Source organism: Lissotriton helveticus, chromosome 6 (genome assembly GCF_964261635.1).
Source record: "Lissotriton helveticus chromosome 6, aLisHel1.1, whole genome shotgun sequence".
In the NCBI taxonomy this organism is placed as follows: Eukaryota; Metazoa; Chordata; class Amphibia; order Caudata; family Salamandridae; genus Lissotriton; species Lissotriton helveticus.
The window spans coordinates 1,387,594,435-1,387,613,809 of record NC_136067.1 but is presented as its reverse complement, the minus strand read 5'-3'; the positions used below and the strand labels follow the sequence as shown (position 1 = coordinate 1,387,613,809).

At 44.4% G+C, this 19,375-nt stretch overlaps 1 protein-coding gene across 1 annotated transcript in view; it reads right to left on the bottom strand.

Annotated features, from left to right (window-relative positions):
• Window positions 1-19,375, bottom strand: part of WASF1 (WASP family member 1) — a 377,364-nt gene that overhangs the window by 42,064 nt on the left and 315,925 nt on the right. The window contains exon 5 of the mRNA XM_078649171.1: window positions 16,812-16,929. Within this exon, the coding sequence (XP_078505297.1) occupies window positions 16,812-16,929 (118 nt within the window). The remainder of the gene's footprint in view (window positions 1-16,811; window positions 16,930-19,375) is intronic.

Genomic DNA, 19,375 nt, shown 5'->3' with positions numbered 1-19,375 from the left:
GTAGACGGAGCTATTTCTTCATGTGTCATGACGTTAGTTGACATTGATCTTTTCTTTGGCTTAATATTGCCTCCCGATATGTGGAGGGCAATTCGTAAGTTTGATGATCGACAGATTTTAGGTGCAGATTGGAGGGATCTAGCACAGGCCGATTTGGATAGAGAACCCGCGTGTAAACCATGTAAATTAATTTTAGACCTTCCGGCGGCTATTTTGAATAAATTAAAAACGCTTATTCCCCCTAAAAAGATTGATTGGACGATGTTGGCCTCTTGTAAACAGAAGCCAGATGAATCAGTTTCTGATTTCTTTACACGCTTTGAGGAAGCGTTTCATGATTACAGTGGTCAATTATTAACAGAAGACACGGGCAGGCATTTGTTTGTCGATAAGTATGTGGCTAATCTCCTACCGGAGATTGCCAAGCGTTTAAAGGCTAGTGAAAGTTCATGGACTACTGCAACTCCCGCTTCTCTCCTAACTATGGCTCAGTATTATGAACGACAGGAATTGGAGGCTAAGGAAAGTGGTGATAGAAAGGCGAAAGATTTGAAGACGAAGGTGATGTTGGCTCAGGTTTATGCTGCGCAGCCGAGGAGAAATGATAGGGGTAGACGTGAGTCTTATGGCCCGCCTTCTTCCCGCCCTGATCTCTCTACAGTTCAGTGTGCATACTGTAAACAGTTTGGACATTGGCTTTCAGATTGTCCGGTGCTTCAAGAACAGCGTATTCAGCGTGTTCGAGGAAATAATAGGTTTCGGAATAGTTATTCAGGTCCGAGGGGTGGAGCGAATGATCGTGATAGGTTTGAAGTTAGGGGTCGTGGTCAGGCTGACTATAATACTTTTGATCGACGGAATCAGTATCAGATAGCTGAGGGTGAGTCTTCTGAGTTTCAGGATAATACGTATGCATAGGATTGCGTAGGATGGGGTATGGAATCGGTTGAAGTACCAGTAGATCAAAGGGGTCCTTATATTTCAGCGCATGTTTTGGGTTCTACTGATCAGGTTCTGGTCGATACAGGAGCTACTCGTAGCGCTCTGTCCAAACAATTGGTTCCAAGGGCTCCCCTGTCTGGCGAAATGATTACATCAATAGGGTTCGATGGAACACCTTCACTTAGCCCATTGTCTCAGCCCCTTCCATTTCACATTGATAAATTCACTGCCCCATGTCCATTTTTGTTGTCCCCAAATACGCCGGATAATATTGTGGGACTTGATAAGCTCAAGTATTTTCGAGCAACCATACGCTGCGCCCCCGAAGGGGTGCGGGTCAGTTTGAATGAGAATTACCCAGAGTTTGAGATATCGTGCCTCCTTCAGGAAGCCGATGCGTTAGCCTCCCTTCCAAGTACTTTATGGGCCACTTCTTATACTGATGTAGGACAGATGATTATCTCGCCCGTACACATCACTGTAAAGGAGGGAGTGCTTTTGCCCCGTGTACCACAGTATAAAATTTCTAGAGAAGGTGAAGCTGCCTTGACCCATATCATAAATGACTTGATCGCTGTAGGAGTGGTGGAGGAAGTTCCCTATAATGTTTGCAACAGCCCTATTCTTCCGATTCTAAAGAAAGATACAGACACTAGGATTTACCGTGTTATTATTGATTTGAGGGAGGTCAATAAGATAGTAGTGCCCCAATATCCTGTGGTGTCCGATATTACTACCTTACTTACCTTGGTCCCACCCACAGCTACCATTTTCTCGGTCATTGATTTAAAAAATGCTTTCTTTTCGATCCGCATTCATCCTGACAGCCGGTTTCTCTTCGGTTTTACTTTAAATAATAGATCATACAGATTTTGTTGAGTTCCTCAAGGCTATACAGAAAGTCCTAGTATTTACAGTCAGGCCTTGAAAAGACAGCTTGATTCTTTTGAGCTACTGTCTGGAGTGGCTCTTATTCAATATGTTGATGATATTTTGTTAGCAGCGGACACACATGAACAATGTGAGGAGAGTACTCTTTCCCTGCTCTCTTTCCTTGCCAAGAATAATCACAAGGTTTCGAGAAAGAAATTACAATATTGTAGACTGAAGGTGACCTACCTCGGTCATCTTCTGTCTAAGGAGGGGCGTGCATTGACATCAGATCACATTCAAGCAATTTTAGACACACCAGTTCCTTCTACTCCGAAAGATGTTCGTGCTTTCATAGGTTTAACGTCCTTTTGCAGGCAGTGGATATTAGGATTTTCACACATTATAAAACCTTTGTTAGCGTTGTTATCCAAAAATACATCGACTCCTCTTGAATGGACAGACAAATGTCAGAATGCTTTTGAACAATTGAGACAGGCCCTTTGCTCTGCACCAGTGTTCGGTACACCAGATTATACAAAGATTTTTACATTATAAGTACACGAGAAGGATGGGTGCGCATTGTCAGTTCTAGTGCAGACACATGGAGATAAACAGCGACCTTGTGCGTACTTCTCAGCAGTACTTGATCCTGTAGCACGAGGATTACCTGGGTGTTTTCGAGCAGTTGCAGCAACAGCAGTGTCTATACGACAGAGTGAGGGAATAGTTTTGACACATAAATTGTTGGTATTAGTGCCCCATGCGGTAGACGCCTTATTGAATCAAACGAAAACACAGCATTTAACTAGCGCTCGTTTAACAGGATACGAGTTAACGCTGTTGGCGCCACATGTTACACTGAAGAGGTGCGCCACTTTGAACCCTACTACTTTACTGCCATATCCTGTCTCTGAGTCCCAAGAGGAAGGACAGCATGATTGTGTTTTTCTGACTGAAGAACAAACAAAGGGCCGTATTGACTTACAGGATACGCCACTTCCAGATGTAGATGGGGAACTGTGGGTTGATGGATCGTGTTTAAAGCTGCCAGATGGTACGACTCCTGCAGCCTATGCAATCACGACACTTAAGACAGTGGTAGAGACAGCTCGCATACCACAAAAATCGGCCCAAGCAGCTGAATTGATAGCTCTAACGAAAGCATGTGAGCTAAGTGCTGGATTATGTGTGAATATTTACACTGATAGTCGCTATGCTTTCGGAGTAGTGCACGATTTTGGCCTACTCTGGAAGGAACGAGGGTTTCTGACTTCGCATGGAGTGCAAATCATGCATGGAGAGTTAGTACATGATCTCCTGAATGCACTATTATGCCCAAAGAAAGTAGCTATAGTCAAATGCAGTGCACAGATAAAATAGGACAAGGAAATGCTTTTGCAGATCGTACAGCGAGAGATACTGCAATGTTAAAGAATGTCTCTCCCATGTATGTGGTGAAATCACAGGCTGAGCGATGGCATGATGCCAGAGAGGAAATATTAGACATACAGAAATCAGCTTCTGAAGCGGAACTTGCAAGTTGGACTACAGAGGGAGTGTTGGATGATGAGGGCTGTTGGCGTAGCAAAGATATGGAGAGATGGAAATTGCCTGCCGCCTATCTGCAAGCAATGGTTCAAATGACACATGGGCTGGCACATGTTGGAGCTCTTGCAATTACCAAGTTGCTTACACAAGTTTGGGAGCATACTGAGATTGCCAGCACGGCTAAGAGAGTAGTGCAGACTTGCTTGATATGCTTGCAGTACAATCCTGCCAAAGGGACTTATACTCCTAAAGGAGGGTTCGCTCCACGGACTGCACCATTTGAAGTACTACAGATGGATTACATTCAGCTTGAACGCTGTAACAATTTGAAGTATGTCTTAGTGGTAGTGTGTGCCTTTAGTAAATGGATAGAGGCCTACCCCACGAAGGACAATACAGCGTTGACAACAGCTAAGGTGTTACTCAAGGAGTACTTCCCGAGATATGGTGTTTGTAAATTTTTGTGTAGCGACAATGGTCCCCATTTTGTCGGGAAGATCGTGGAGTATGTCTTGAAAGTATTGGGGATAAAACAAAAATTTCATGCTGTGTTCCATCCGCAGTCAGCAGGTTTAGTGGAGAGATACAATGCTACTTTGAAGCTGAAGCTAGCAAAGATTGTGGCATCCACGTCTTTGAAATGGCTGGATGCCTTGCCCTTAGCATTACTATCTATTAGATCAGTGCCACACTCCCGATCTGGCCTCACACCCTATGAAGTAGTGTTTGGAAGGCCTATGAATATTTGGGGAGTTCCTAAGCCCCGCCTGGTACATGATGTGCCTTGTATAATGATGAACGATTATTTGGCACGATTAACAAATGATTTACTTTCTATTCATCAACAGGTTCGAGAAGCGCTTCCAGACAAATCTACGGGCGAGGCTCATAATCTCCGACCTGGGGACCACGTGATGGTCCGAGCATTTGAGAGGTCCAGCAGCCTAGAGCCGAGATGGCGTGGTCCTGAGCAAGTGTTGCTCGCAAACCGAACAGCAGTGCGAGTTACGAACAGGAAGCGGTGGGTGCATTCCACTCATTGTTGCTGTGTTTCTCCGGATCTGGTGAATCCTGCTGTGCTGTCTGATTATCAGGATATTTTGGCTGCAGAGAAGAGCCCAGCCACTATGCCCAGCGAATCCGAGGAAGCCTTCCCGGACCACTCTGTTTCTGGTGCAGCGAAGTACAATCTGCGATCCAGAAAAGCAGCTGTTTTGTGCGAGACTGGTTGAGTTACCGCCCTGAGGTTTGTGAAAACGGAAGCCGAGAATATCAAGGAGGGGGATCAGTTCTGCTCAGTGTAGAGACACCCGTCTAGAATCTCGGAGAAGAAACCAGCGGCTACCTCAGGGCTCAGCACTCATTTGTTTTTTTAGTATTTTGTTTTGAGACTATGGCACCTAATACGATGAGAAATAAGAAGATTCTTGGTGCTGTAATTTTTGTTCTTATAATAGTGGTAATAGCAATAATAGCTTGGGTCGTAGAACGAATGGCCCCGGCGAGAAACTATATGCTGCCTGCCACTCCAGTTCCATCTGAGCATTTCCATTTTACCTTGCCTTATCATGAAGAAAGACAGAGGCAAACTTATTTGCATAACAGTTTCATCCAAATTTTACACCACACCCACAACATGACGAACACTACGAACTGTCGGGTATGTGGAATGTTGCCTGGGCATCAAAAGAAAGGAGGAACTCCACTTATTACTCTTCCATTTTCTCATAATGGTTCCTGAAACGCCTGGTACACTCTCCTCTTCACTTTGAGATGGCCAACAAAAGGTGGACTTCTTTTCCGACTTAATAAAGTTTGTCATAATGATAAAGATGGCTACCCACAAGCAGAAGGAACTAAACTCGAGTGGGAAGAATATCGATCGGACAATGTATCTGCACCCCGTATTTTTACTAATCTAAGCACTGTGAATATGTCTAATTTATTTGTGATTACAGTTATTGAAGCAAAAGCTGATCTTTGTGTAAGAAATAAAGGTACTATCCCAGTAGGGAAAAGTGAATGTACTACTACTCTAGCATTTGACACACCAAATAATATTGCTTTTGTAGCATCACGTAACCCTTATTTTATTTGTGGAAATAAGGGCTACCACCGCCTTTCGATTGGGTGGTTAGGAACCTGTTACATATCTTTTGTATTACTCCCTGTGTTTATCGCCCCGCCAATGTACCATAATGATTTTGTGCTATACCACGATTTTAAATTGAATAGAGTTAAAAGGACATTAGATATTGATGATGTTGACCAAACTGATACTGACCTGCAGCAATATGTTGACTTCAATTTAGGCCTGTTTTCATTTGTAGGCGCAGCCCTAAACAGTAGAAAAATAAGACAGCTAACATGTGTTGTGGAAACTGTTGCCAATCAAACTGCCTCCGCTTTAGGGAACTTAACTGAGGAGCTTCATATTACCAGAATTGTGACGCTTCAGAACCAAATGGTTCTAGATGTAGTATTGGCTGATCGTGGGGGTGCATGTCGCATCATCGGTAGTAGTTGTTGTGTATATGTTCCTGACAACTCGCCTTCTGTATATGATGCTATTTCTAAATTACACAAGATCGCTGCTGAAATCCACCCCGAAAATGGTACATGGACATTTTCAAATTGGTTCTGGACTTTGCTTAGTACCTGGTGTTGGAAACTATTGACTATCCTTTGTATTTTCATTGGAATACTCTTTTTCCTTTGCCTATGTATCCAATGTGGCCCTACACTATGCTCCGTATGTATCACTGCTTGCATTCCGTCCAAACCAGCTACTGCCAAAACTGAGCAAATGATCAGCAATGAAATAACAAACATAATGCTATTTAATATTGATGATGAGCACAAAGATTACTTAAGATATGAGGTAGCTTCAGTTAAATGCTAAAAGGGCCGTCTGTCGTAGTTTGACAACGATTGGGTTAGCATTTGCTTCAGCTACACAAAATTTTCACTGTTAGCTTGACTATATTCCGGAGGCCATTTTTTATCTCTGGCTTCCATTTTAGTGAATGTGCTGCCTCATGGTCAGCATGCCCTTTTGTCCTTTCTCTCCCGATGACCATTTGATCTGCCCAGCAACCGGCTATTTTTAGTAATGGTCAAGCCTGCACATGCATATTCAAGCTCTCTAGGTTAATGATTGGTCACTGCTTAGGAATGTTCTTCAAACTGACCAGTGGTACTAAACTCCTCCTACATGTTGGCTGTGTTCCAAAAATGCCCTTATATGTACCTGAAATTGTGTGAAAGTGTACCGCCTATTTTTCTCATTCCTGTAAACTGTATAAAAGAAGCCACGTCTTCAATGTTCGGTGTGATACTCCTTGCATTACCGAAGGGTGCTGTAGGATTGTACCACCACCCCATGGGGTCTTAATAAACTCGTCTTTTGCATTTCCAGTTTCCGTGCCAACTTCTATTCTAAGGTATGAAGAGTTTTTGCAGAGTATGTAGGTCTGTTGAAACCCGATACCACAATCGACAGACCTACATAACCATGTTTGGGGTTTTCAATGCAAAAAAATTAATACTGTTTTACCTGTGATAATGAGATGGGCCATCTTATAGCTGTGCAGTGGCTTTAGGGTATGCAAATTTTAAAAAAGACGTCTGGTTCTTGTGTAACAGCCTCCCTCTAGTAAAAGGAGATGGTACTGCGACTGCTGCTAGGTGGACATTTTCAAGCCTGCTCCTACACCCCCTTGCAGACTGTCACACAATTGTGAACAGCAAAGCAGAACAAAAAGACTATTTAACATGGTATACAATATCCCCCATGTCATCGGGCGATGCTACACTGCCCTTTTATAGCATTTAGATATGAACGGCATGACGCACACTGGGCTACTGAGGCAAAAAAAACAGGCGAGCTTGGTCTGGGCGGGATCCTCTCACATGACATCTTGTGGCTGATAATTATTCTACCACGAAGACTGATAAACTGGGGGTGAGTGCTTGCAATGTTCAACACTGCTTCCATCATTCCCTTTTGTTTTTGCTTTGTTCGTCCTAAGTTGGCAGGATATGTCCAGACGTTGGTTCCCTGCTCACTTTGCCACTGGATTCAAGCGAGCCTGGCTGATGAAGGCTGATTAGCCAGAAACCTGTTGCAGGATGCTTGTTTCCGGTCCAGGGAAGACATGGCTTGGTAGTTCGGGCTGAACTGTTCCCATGAGGCACAGGGTCAGACTGATTTGCATATGGCCATGTCTGAACTGGGGTGGCGGAGTGAGCTAAAGAATGATGATGGATTAAACCCAGATCAGTTGACTGGGGGTGAGTGCTTACAATGTTCAACACTTCGTCTATCATCCCCTTTGGTTTTGCTTTGATCGCCCTAAGTTGGCAGGGTATTCCCAGACGTGGGTCCCTTGCTCACTTTGCCACTGGATTCAAGCTAGCCTGGCTGATGACGGCTGATTATCCAGAACCCTGTCCCAGGATGCTTGTTTCCGGTCCAGTTAAGACATGGCTTGGCAGTTCGGGCTGGACTGTTCCCATGAGGCACAGGGTCAGACTGATTTGCATAAGGCCATGTCTGAACTGGGGTGGCGGAGTGAGCTAAAGAATGATGATGGATTATACCCAGATCAGTTGACTGGGGGTGAGTGCTTGCAATGTTAAACACTCCGTCCATCATCCCCTTTGGCTTTGCTCTGAGGCAGGCTGCAGCACAACCCTCCCTCTCCTTCCGCCTGGCTCTGCTGTGAGGCAGGCTGGAGCGTGCTGACTGACTGGAAAGGGGGAGGGGGATACAGCCTTGAAATACACAACAACAAAAGCGAAACCACTGAAGCACTGATAACGTATGTTGACAATTCTTAACAAGCAAGGGAGGGGGGGGTTGCAGGGGAGGCAGCAGTAACACAACTGTGGTGTTAAGAGGGGTGGGAGGAAGAATCTTACATTTGAATGTAAGCAGAGAGGGTGCTGAAGCTAAACACAGGCTAACAATATTAGAGCAGGAAACCAAGAAACAAACAGTCCTCCAGAGTACTGATAAAGAGCCATAGTGAAATGAGACAGTACTAAGTCCCTGATCTGTGGGCGGAGCAGAAGAGAGACAGGAGGGACAAAGAGGCAGGACTGACCACTAGCAAGCAAGGATTTTTAAAGGACAGTGACATAGACAAATTAAAAGCAATAGCAAAAAGTGGATGGACTTGATGCACACAGAAGGATTACAGCTGTGTTTTCTTGCTCGACCTAATGAGATTGGACACGAGAGCAGCACAAAGAAACAACAGAGATCAGGAATGCCAAACACCCTGTAAATTACGATGGCTGCTGTTGTACCCATGAGTGCAAAAACAAAAGTTGATGGACAGAATGAGTACCCATGAGGGCAGGACGACTTGATGACACGCCACTAAGCTTACTGTTGGTGCCCTGCGGCGTGGATTTCTGCAACTCAGCAGGGTTTGCCCGTTCTGGTGAGCAGGGGCGGCTTGTGCAGTGGCGGGAGAGACCACACTGCTTAGGATGTTGCCTGGCCCTGGTTCCCCTTCGGTGGCGCGACCCAGTCGGGTTTCGCACTCCATGCAGACTGAGACCGGAAACCTCTCAGCAGGCTCACTGGGTGCCCAGTAAGCCAGAGGGGAATCAGCATGAAATGATACACTCCAGCCTCCGACCTAAGATGTAAGGCCTAATAAACAAATGTGGTATTGAAAGACAAACTAATATGACAACAAATCACTGGATAAGGAGAAGATGGATCACCTAGTTATTAATGGGGCTTAGTCCTCACTCCTACGTCACCTGTCAGAGGGGGGAAACAACACATTAGTCACATATTGTGACATTAGATGTTACCAGGCGAGTTTGCAGTAATTTTGAGCCCAGTACTCTGCCATTCTGGCTATAAATAGTACTAATCCACACATTCTTCAATTGGCGCAACACACAATGGTACTCACCTAAAGTACGAAACTGGTAGCCAGCAAAAACAATCTAGAGCATCATAAAGGCAACCACTAGTCTGAAAGCACAGATATGGCTCTAGATGAACATATGTACAAAATTCTTGCAGCTATTATGTAAAGTAAAGCTGCACTGGAATATCAAATTGACGCAGTTACCCTGGATGATGGAGTGCTTTGGGAGGACCACTGGAAGCTAGCACAGCAAGTAACTGAGATGTATACACAATGGCAAATGCTGGGCCAACAGCATCCATCCATCCATCAGGCTCTAAAAAAAGAGGTCACTTTTCTAACTGAGAAACTGGATGGAGAAGAAGGGCTCTCCAGGTGCAACAATGTGCACATCATTGTAATCCCTCAAAGATCTGAGGGGCCAAGTGCTGAACTGTTTGTGGAGGGATGGTTATTGAAGACAGTGCTTAAAGGTAAAATGTCTATAGTCTTCAAATATAAGAGGGACCACACGGTCCTTGGGAGGCCACCTGTTACTTGGACTCTTCCCCGACCCATTGGGTCAAAATTACTTAATTCTAGAGACAGGGACAACATTTTGTAGATGGAGCGTTCATAGGAGTCCTGGCAGATAAATGGGAGTGAGTGATTTTGCAAACTACACTAATGTTGTGCAGAAACAAAGAGAAACTTTCACTGCTGTAAAGAAACACGTCAACTCAACCCGAAACATGTGCAAGTTCACTCTGCGAAATTGTGTGTTCTTGACAATAATACATCACATTTACCTCTGCTGCACCTATGTGGGCCTGGCTTGAATCCCATGGATATGCTATACCAACATACTTACAGCACCTGACACAGACAGGATGGCAAGAAACAAAGATAAAGGTGGCGAGAACTAGGAAAACACTAAAAGTTAAACCCATGAAAACCCAGACACAGAAAGAAAGATCGAAAGTGTTAGCTGAACTACATGAGTGTGAATCCTTTGGAGATATTAACAGGTGGGCTGTTCTTGAGGATGAAACGGTGGAAAGTGGAGTAAATGCTGTTGAATCTGTGGAAGATTCAGATTCTTTTCCAGGGCTAGGGTATTGGGTACTATCCCTCAAGTAGCCATTCTTTACTGAAATTAATGTACTATGTTATATGTGTGGATAGAGTGAATGAAAGGTACCCCATTTGGAATTGGGGTGATTAGGAAGGTAATTTATTTACCTAATAAGGAAGCTAATTTATCTATTTACTTTTCTTTTTCTATGAGTATATTGTATGTGGCATATGACTTATAGTAATAGGAAACCACAGGTCTACAATATGTTGAAGGGTATTGGAGAAGCCACCAAGAGACATCAAATTTACAGATATCTTAGAAGCAGATGTATAGAGATAGGCTACCTCCAGGGAACCATACCTGAATTTAATAGAATAAAACTCACCAGGCGATAAAGGTGAACAGACATTGGGAACTACATATTCATGTATGCCAGGAGGGCCCTAATAAAGATAGCCCCCGGATTGCCATATGTGATTGAGCATAAGAGAATGGACGGGAATGGTAGCTAAGTGGTGGTGAAGGGAATACAGGGTGGTCAATACTGAGTATTTGGGAGGTGTCCTGTCAGATAATCACCCACTTAAACTAGTGAATAGATGTGCAGGAGTGATACCAGCCATCCGCTTGGGGCGACTTCCAGTTGAGTTCCTCATGGATGCTCCCTACAGGGAAATTATGCAATAAAACATTACACAATACTTAGTTGACAATGCAGGCTCTGCCTCAAACTTTTTATAGAGTGGGATGCCTTTAAGGTTGTCTTGAGAGACATATGTATTAAAACAAGCTATAGATTGAAGTCCGCCCTTCTTAATGAGCTGGCACTCACAGAGACGCTTGTTACAACATTAGAACACATAGCACTTACTAGAACAAATGAAGCTCGAAGGTTAACAGTTGCAAGAAATAAGTGCTTGGGTGGACTTCAAGGATTTCTAATATTGAGCAGAGAGAATATCAATGAATGCAGTATGCTGAGGAGAGACAGAGGAGGTACAATGCTCGCCTGGCTCTTGAGATCACAGGTTTCTAGATCCACCATTTGCTCAATTATGGCGAATGCAGAAATGTTTTGCAAAATACGGGCAGAGATTAATGCAATATTTGCCAATTATTACTTGAAACTATACAATGATGTACCTGAGAGGTAACAAAGGCAAATACCGGACTATCCAGACTGGCTACACATCAACGTTTTAACAGCGGAGCAATGTCAATTATTAGAGGCACGGAGAGGAGCTACGTCAGCAAACAAGATGGCTGCTTAGGCTCCCGGCTCCGCCGACCTCCGTAACCCGCCGCGATATCCTGTACATTATCCTGACTCTACGCCCGGTCTCTGTGTGCATGAACTGTTCCGCACTCCGATGGTGAAATCCGGAAACTTTTATCGGCTTGTTGGAAGAAGTTCTGTCGTGTTGAAGTTTGCGGCCTGCTCCAGCGGTGAAGCCGGGGCCTCGAGTACTTTCACAGCCGGGCTGCAGTGCAACAACATCGGCCAGAAGAACCAGGCTGGGTCCGGTCGACCGGAGTGGAGGCTTTGTTTAAGCCCGAATTTGGCGGTGATCGTTTTAATTGCTCATTATCAATGGAGGAGTGATCCTGCTTATTGCTGGTTGTGAGTGGGGGTTCCCGTCCCGCGGACCCGGTATCGGGGCCGCCGGAGTTCGTGGTTCGGGGCCTCTGACCTGCTGCCTTAACGGTGTGGACCGTGGCTGCGAGCAAAGACCGGTCACCCTCCGCATCTGTTTGTTCGCAATCCTGTTTGTCCCCCCCGAGGATGCCGGATTCACCCGGGGAGGTGATTGGGATTGATATCGGGCATGAGACCGTGGATCGAACGATGCATGAGCCATCGCTGAAGTCAGTACTAGCGGAAATTTGGGCGTTTCGATCACAGGTTGATGTCTTATTGAGCAAATTGGACTCGCGCCTATCAGAGATGCTCCGGGTAGACCCGGACCCGGCCTTACGATTGAAACAGGAATCTGCAGCCATTCAAACCGTGGCCATTTTGACTCCGTGCGAGAGCCCCGTGAGGAAACCAGCGTTGGAACCATCGGATGGTGCCCTGGGAGACGGTGTTCCCGTGGATGTTATGGTATCACCGAACCTTCCGCCGCTACCGGCTGGGGAGATATCAGGAGGCGTTCCCGTCCCGGAGACTTTTGTTTGTGACTTTCCTTTCACTTTGTGGTCGTCTTCTCCTCTCTTGGTGACTCTACGACTCCTGTGCAGAATACATTGGGACTGTTCGTCCAGGAGGGAGAGGTCTTCAGCGTCTAAGGTTCCCGTGGACCTACTGCCTGCGAGTCGCCATGGATTGCTTTTTGATGACTCTTTTCTCCTTTATTACCTCTCTGTGTGCCTTTGGATCTCGATGGGAGGGGTCCGTGTTCTTGTTCGGAAGGGCCAAGGTTAGGATTGACTAAGTCGGGAAGGGTAGGAGTGACTTTCACAAGTGTTCGACCTGCAACTGCTTGCTCTAAGAGGCTGGGCGGTGTTTTCCGGTACCCTCTACTCTCTTCTATACTGTTGTCATAAGTGTTCTTTTAATGATAGGGGGTTGCTGTATCTGGCGGGGGGTCTAAAGGGGCTGGGAGCCCGACTGTCTATGCCATCCTCTATTCTTTTTCCTTCCTTTAGGGTTTTAGTTATTAGGGGCGACAGGCACGCTGCTAGTGGGGTTAGGCTGTAGCCATCTGCAGGGGTGCAGGGTGGGGGGCTGGACAGGGTTTTTTTTTATTTTGCCTTTTTTATTTTCTATGGCCTTTCTTTTCCTTCCTTTTCTTTCTTAAGGATCAGTATAGCTACGAATCATTCGGACTTTTCTCGTATGCTTGTATCTAGTGCTCAAGCTTTTCTGATATCCGATTTCCGGGTGGGCAGGCTCCGAGAATTGGCGCAACATGGACTGTATATTGTGTGTTCATTTGCATCGATCTGTATCCTTTGGCGCCGACTCTCCATCACAGTGGTTATAATGTGTCTATCCTGTTTCTTACCCTGTCCCCCGCATTATCTGGTTTGATTGTATGGCACCTGATCCTCTCTCATATAATATAAAACGAAACCTCTGACTCATTCTGAAACTTAATTTTGCATTCATATACCAGTTTTGTCCTGAATCGCCGCCGAACCTCTGGGTTGTCGGCTGATGGGCTGTGTAGTACTGCAATATCGGTGGTCTTAATCTATCTAGCGGCCAGCCCCTGCGGTTGTAGGCCCATGCCTGTATTTTCTTGAATGCTATAATAAAGGTTTTGGAAAAAAAAAATTAAAAAATGTATTAGAGGCACCACTGTCTGAGGCGGAGATAACCCTGAAAATTGATCAGTTAGCACAGAGTAAGACCCAGGAGGCGGACGGACTCCTGGTCAAAAGTTATACTTGTTTTAAGACTCTGTTTAGTTCCAAGGTCACGGCAAGTGTATCAGGTAGCAGAGCAGCAAGGGATTCTGCCTCCATCGATGAGAGAAACAATTATCACAGCGCTTCCAAAAGCAAGGCAGGATCCTTCAGATGTGTTATCATTATTTTTATTACATTTGGATTATAAAATCCAGGGGGAAATAATGGCTATCAGATTCACATATGTAGTGCAAGAGATGATACAACCAGACCAGAATGGGTTTGCCCAGGTCGTAATACCTTTGTTAACCTACATAGGTTATTTAGTAATGTGGATAGGCTTCACAAAGAAGTTCTCAATAATTGGGTGGCCTCCTTGTACATAGAGAATGCCTTTGACATCCTATGGTGGCCCTATTTCACGGCCGTACTCAAAAAGCAGGCTATTCTTTGCTTAAATGGATTAAGAAGTTATATACAGCACCCATGACCAGAATGAAGACAGACAAGTAGTTTCTGATCCTTGGGAGGTGAAATGTGGGACAAGACGGGGTTGCCCCTTTGTCCCATTTTGTTTGTGATGGCAATGGAGCCTCTGACTTGCATAATATGAAGTGAGGGACTGCCCTGCTGCATCAATACCCATTGAAGGAAGGCAGCACCGACGTGGACTGCACCTGCTGCATCTGATGGCTAGAGAAGGAAAGAACGGTGCCCACTGTGTCCTGCTCATGAAGATGTCAACTCCTTACCTAGCCAAAGCCAAGAGACTCCAAGGGTCAGATGGCTGACCTCCTGCTCTCAGCATAGGGCCATAACAGCTGAAGAAGCCTGCTGGGGTGAGGTGGTAGCCTAGAACACCGGATTGCCACTATGCAGCACCAGGGACCAGTACTTGGCAATCCATTCTGATGCTTGGGGAATATGCTAAGGTAAGGAATCTGCAGCTAGAAGTCTCTACCAGATCCCCAGAAATAAGTGGTAGTAGCAACCACCAGCACAAATAAAGGTCTGTGCAAAACGTTGTTATACCACTGCAGCTCAGCTTTCCTCTACTCTAGATAAATGGGAGTTGCAAGCAGTATTAAGCTGTATTCTAGACAGAAGATTGAATAGAGATACGAGGTGTGCTTTAGGAAAAGGCTTTGTAATAATGCTGCACCATCGTGCACACCTAGGCCGGCATCAGAACCCAAAGCCATTATACGACTCTCCATACACTATTTTGCCGATCTCAGATGAGCTTATCCGATATTACAGCTGCTTTTGGAACTCTAGGTGCCCCAGCTACAACAACAACACGTGTGTCGTTTGTTTTCCACTGTCCTGTGCCATGTAACTCAACTGGTAACACTCAGTGGGTACTGCACACAATTTTATTTGGTGCCACCCAGTGATGTTTGACATACATTGATACAAACAGCTCCCTTGACTATCCAGGTTGAATCCATCCAGATGAGGACTGTTTGGGCGAGGGCTCAATGATGAAGCCTGCCACTGATAACCATAGTGTCTAAGAGTCATTTTAAAAAGGAAAGACAGACCTCCTTTGTTGGTAAGAAGAGGAACCAAATAAAGGCTGAAGTGAAGTCAGTCTCTGTGATGATCTGACAAGCTAAAATCCACCACCACTGATGTTTTACAGTCTTTCCACGCTATACACACTGCTGGCCTTAAGGCTAAACAAATACAGGGCACGTACTTTAATGATTTTTCCTATCAGCCTTATTCCCAAACGGCAGATAAATAAATGTGTAAAGTCTATGGAAGGTGGATGAAGACCAGCACACAAAGACTGAACCATGTGCAAAACAAATTATTTCAGTCAAAAGAGAAGATTTGGACTACCTATGAGAGGCGCACCCACACACAATGATGACAACTCGAAGACTATATGACAAAATAATATTGACGAATACTATTTTCAAAGCAATCAATTTGGTACATCGTCTTGTATGTGCGGACAAACTCTTAAGTTTCTATAGCATAACCAGAAGTCCACAAGCAGCAGAAGATTGCCAAACAGGTGGAAAATTTAATTTTTACCCCTCCAAGAAATTATCTACGTCAAGAAACTTAAATAAGGAAAGAGTACCAGGTTTTAATGATAGGCCATGCAAACCCTGAAGGAGCGAAAATTGAGTAAATAAAAAATAGCAAACAAAAGAAACTAACATTTTTAAATATATCAGTTTCTTGAAGGCAGGTTCAAATTTCCACATTGTTTTTATTGCAGATGGATTTGAATGTGGAACCTGCACTTCAACCATGGCAGTACATTGAGAATTATCAGGAATTCCCTAATTGGCTCTATTCTACCCAGGCACTAGGTGTGAACAGCACAGGTTCTATTTAAGAGAACAGTTTAATTTGTGAGCTCTTATGAGCCACTCTACGAATGCGTTGGGTGGGGAGAAAAGGGTGCAAATGTCCTTGGATGGTTTTTAAAATGAATCATTGCGCAAAATGGTTGACTGTTGACCACACTAATGCAAGCTGCAAAGGCATCTTGCACTGCCCTAATGGGTGTTTGGACACAATGATGCGAATCGGTCAGGTCAGTAGCATTCCGGCTCTCAAAAAACAACAGATGAGACTGTCGCTGCAAAGGCCATGTGAACATACATTTTTGTAAGCCGTGTTCCCACACTGCATGTCTAAAAACTACTGTTTGGGAGACAAGTAAGTTGGGTTAGTAAAGTTAAATTCTGCTATCGTAGCAGTCTTACTATCATAATGTGAACATTCCACGTTTGGTAATAAACAAAGGAAAATGAAGGATTGTGAAATCAACAACATTGTGTACTCTTCAAAACTCAGCACACATTTTGGAAGCTTTCACAAGGACAACATATACGTGCCATCAAGCCTTAATTCTCGCTGCCAGGACACTCTACTTATTCTTGCCTCATCCAGGCCCCCATTACATACAGGAATGTGTACCTTTTTGGTTCAAGCCATTTTAAATGCACTGCAGTTTATTGCTGTTGCGCATCACACCATTAGCTGGGGCTAGAGGTTGCTTTAAAATCTTTTAAAAGATGAACTCACAAGAATAACAATAGAACATATCAATACTTGGCCCATACACCTCAGCCGGTATTCCACCAACCAGGCATGTATATAGCATGGAACTAAAATACCTTCTGTTTTCGTTTTTCTTTTCTCTTGTCCTCTGTGTCCTGCAGCATCTTTTCTTTCCACAGATCAAAGAAGTACGATGGATTGGTGTAAAACTTCAACCCCTCTTTCCCGTCATCTCTGGGGGTGTAATAAAAAATGGCAACTATTTTGAAGTATATGATGCAAACGACAATAACACAACCATCAATCAAGAGTAAGCACTTTAACATCCACAGGAGTAATGTATATATATATATATATATACATATATATATATATATATATATATATATAATTAAAAGCTTGAAATAAGGACAGGAATGACGTAATCACAATACATTATGCTGTCCAGTCTACGTTTTTTCCCTCTAAATAATTAAAGAACCAACATTTACAAGCAAAGCCGCCCACAGTAGGACCTACAGATATGTGCAAGGACAAAGGGTTGCCATGACTCACACAATAATAATAATGAAAACATGTCAGGTCTTCACTGCGCTAAAGACTCAACAAGGCATCACTTGGGTGATAGTACATTTGAATGCAGTAGTAAGTATTGCCCTCACATGAGAGAATGTTCGGGAACCTCCCCTGGCCTGGAATCGAACCCTCGGGGTCTCGCAGGAGGCGCCCAGCTGTAAGATCCTTCCTCTCTGACCTACCTACCCTACCAGTCAGCGAACATTCGTTTTAAAGGAAGAACTGGGGGGGGGGGGGGTGGGGGGAGGACTAGACACCGTAATAGGAATTAAACTTCACATCTGACACACAATGCGTCAACAAACAAGTGCACTGTGTGCCAGCATTACCATCAAGTATTATTTTCTCTACCAGGTACGGCGACAGGATAGGATAATCAAACATTCCGTTACGTGATTATATTCGTAACGTGGGAAAGCATCGCCACCTCGTGGCTGGAAGTGGGAGAGTTCCAAAAGCTACTTAAATGCCTGCATACCTCATCTGCATGCCCTCATACTTTTTTTTATTATTATTTTTTTAATGAATTTCTTTATTGGATTTTTGTGTTAAGAAAAACAACCACTAACAAAACATACAGACACCTCCGCGCAACATTAGATAATTACGGTGCATTACTATCCCTGAGGTGAACATATATGAGTTCACGTGAACATTATAACATAGGGCCAGATGTACAAAGCATTTTTCCAGTCGCAAACACCCGATTTGCAGAAATAGGCCGTTTGCGACCGGAAAATGCTTTCTCAAATGTACAAAATGTGATTCGTTAACTTGGTACAGAGAATGGCATTAGGCATTTGGATTCGGTAACTTGTTATTTATAGAATAGCATTTTGCTTTTGCAATTCAGTATTTGGAAATGGCGTTTTTACGGTGTCCCTTCCAAACACTGAATCAATATGGTACGTATTACTGTTTTGTGGGCGTATTCCGGTCACAAAACAGTAATACTTTACCACTCATTTGTAAAGGGGGAGGTGTCCCCAAGGGACCTCTTTTCCCTTTGAGTATGTAATTAAAAATATTTCTTAAGATCCCACAGAACACTGCCTACACTTGAAAAATAAAACTTCAATGGTAAGTTTTTTCTTCCTAAACACATCCAGTTATCCTTTAAAGAAAATGGGCTGTATTTAGAAAAAAAAAAGTTGCTTTATTTAAAAGCAATCACAGACAGACATGGTGGTCTGTCAATCCCTTCGCTGCGGGGATTATTTACCTGCTGTGCTGGGGGTGAGGGGGGCGAGCACAGCGCCCGCATGTCATGAGGCACGGCACTCCTGTACTCATGACGAGCTGAGCTCGTCACAGGTGCATTGGCTCCTGTGGAACGTTCAGCACAGGAGGGGAATTCTCCCCGCACCTGAGCGTTCCATGGGCCACGACGAGCTGAGCTCATCATGAGCACCGGAGCGCCGTGGCTCATGACGAGCTCAGCTCGTCATGAGCATGGGAGGGGTTAACCTCAGCAGGCCACCATCCCTATGATGGCTGTGATTCCTAATGGGTCGCAATTTGCAACCCATACCTCAGTAATATTCATGAGGTAGGTTGATGTGCACCCACAAAAAATCCCTACATGAAACTCCATGAGTTTCATAAATTAGGAATACCGATTTCCTAATTGCGATTCGGAAAGAATCGCATACAAGAAATCAGTATTCCTAATGTTTGTACATCTGTCATAATTATTCCACCCTCTCAACTATACCAACACAGGCAGTACATCAGCTATCATGCCGTTTGAGGGCAGAGTGGGAATTCATCAAACATCTCATCTGTAGAATACTCAACCCAGCTTCGCAATATTTTTTTATCCTTTTGAGACCAAACCCTGGACTCAGACAGGGAGTTCCAGATCTATCTATGACCCTATTCCTACCATTCAAGTTTGGTGGGAGTCGATTCCTCTTGTACTTAGTGATGTCCCTTTTCCCCAGAGTGAGGCCTCAAGAACAGCTAAAGTCAGGCATGTCCACACTTTATGCAGGAAGTTTCCAACTGCAGCTCTGCATATCAGGCACTCTGGCCAAGGACCCTGGTGGAACTGTGTCAATCTGGGAACTCAAACCAGCCCTGGCAAATTTTGTCAAACCAACCC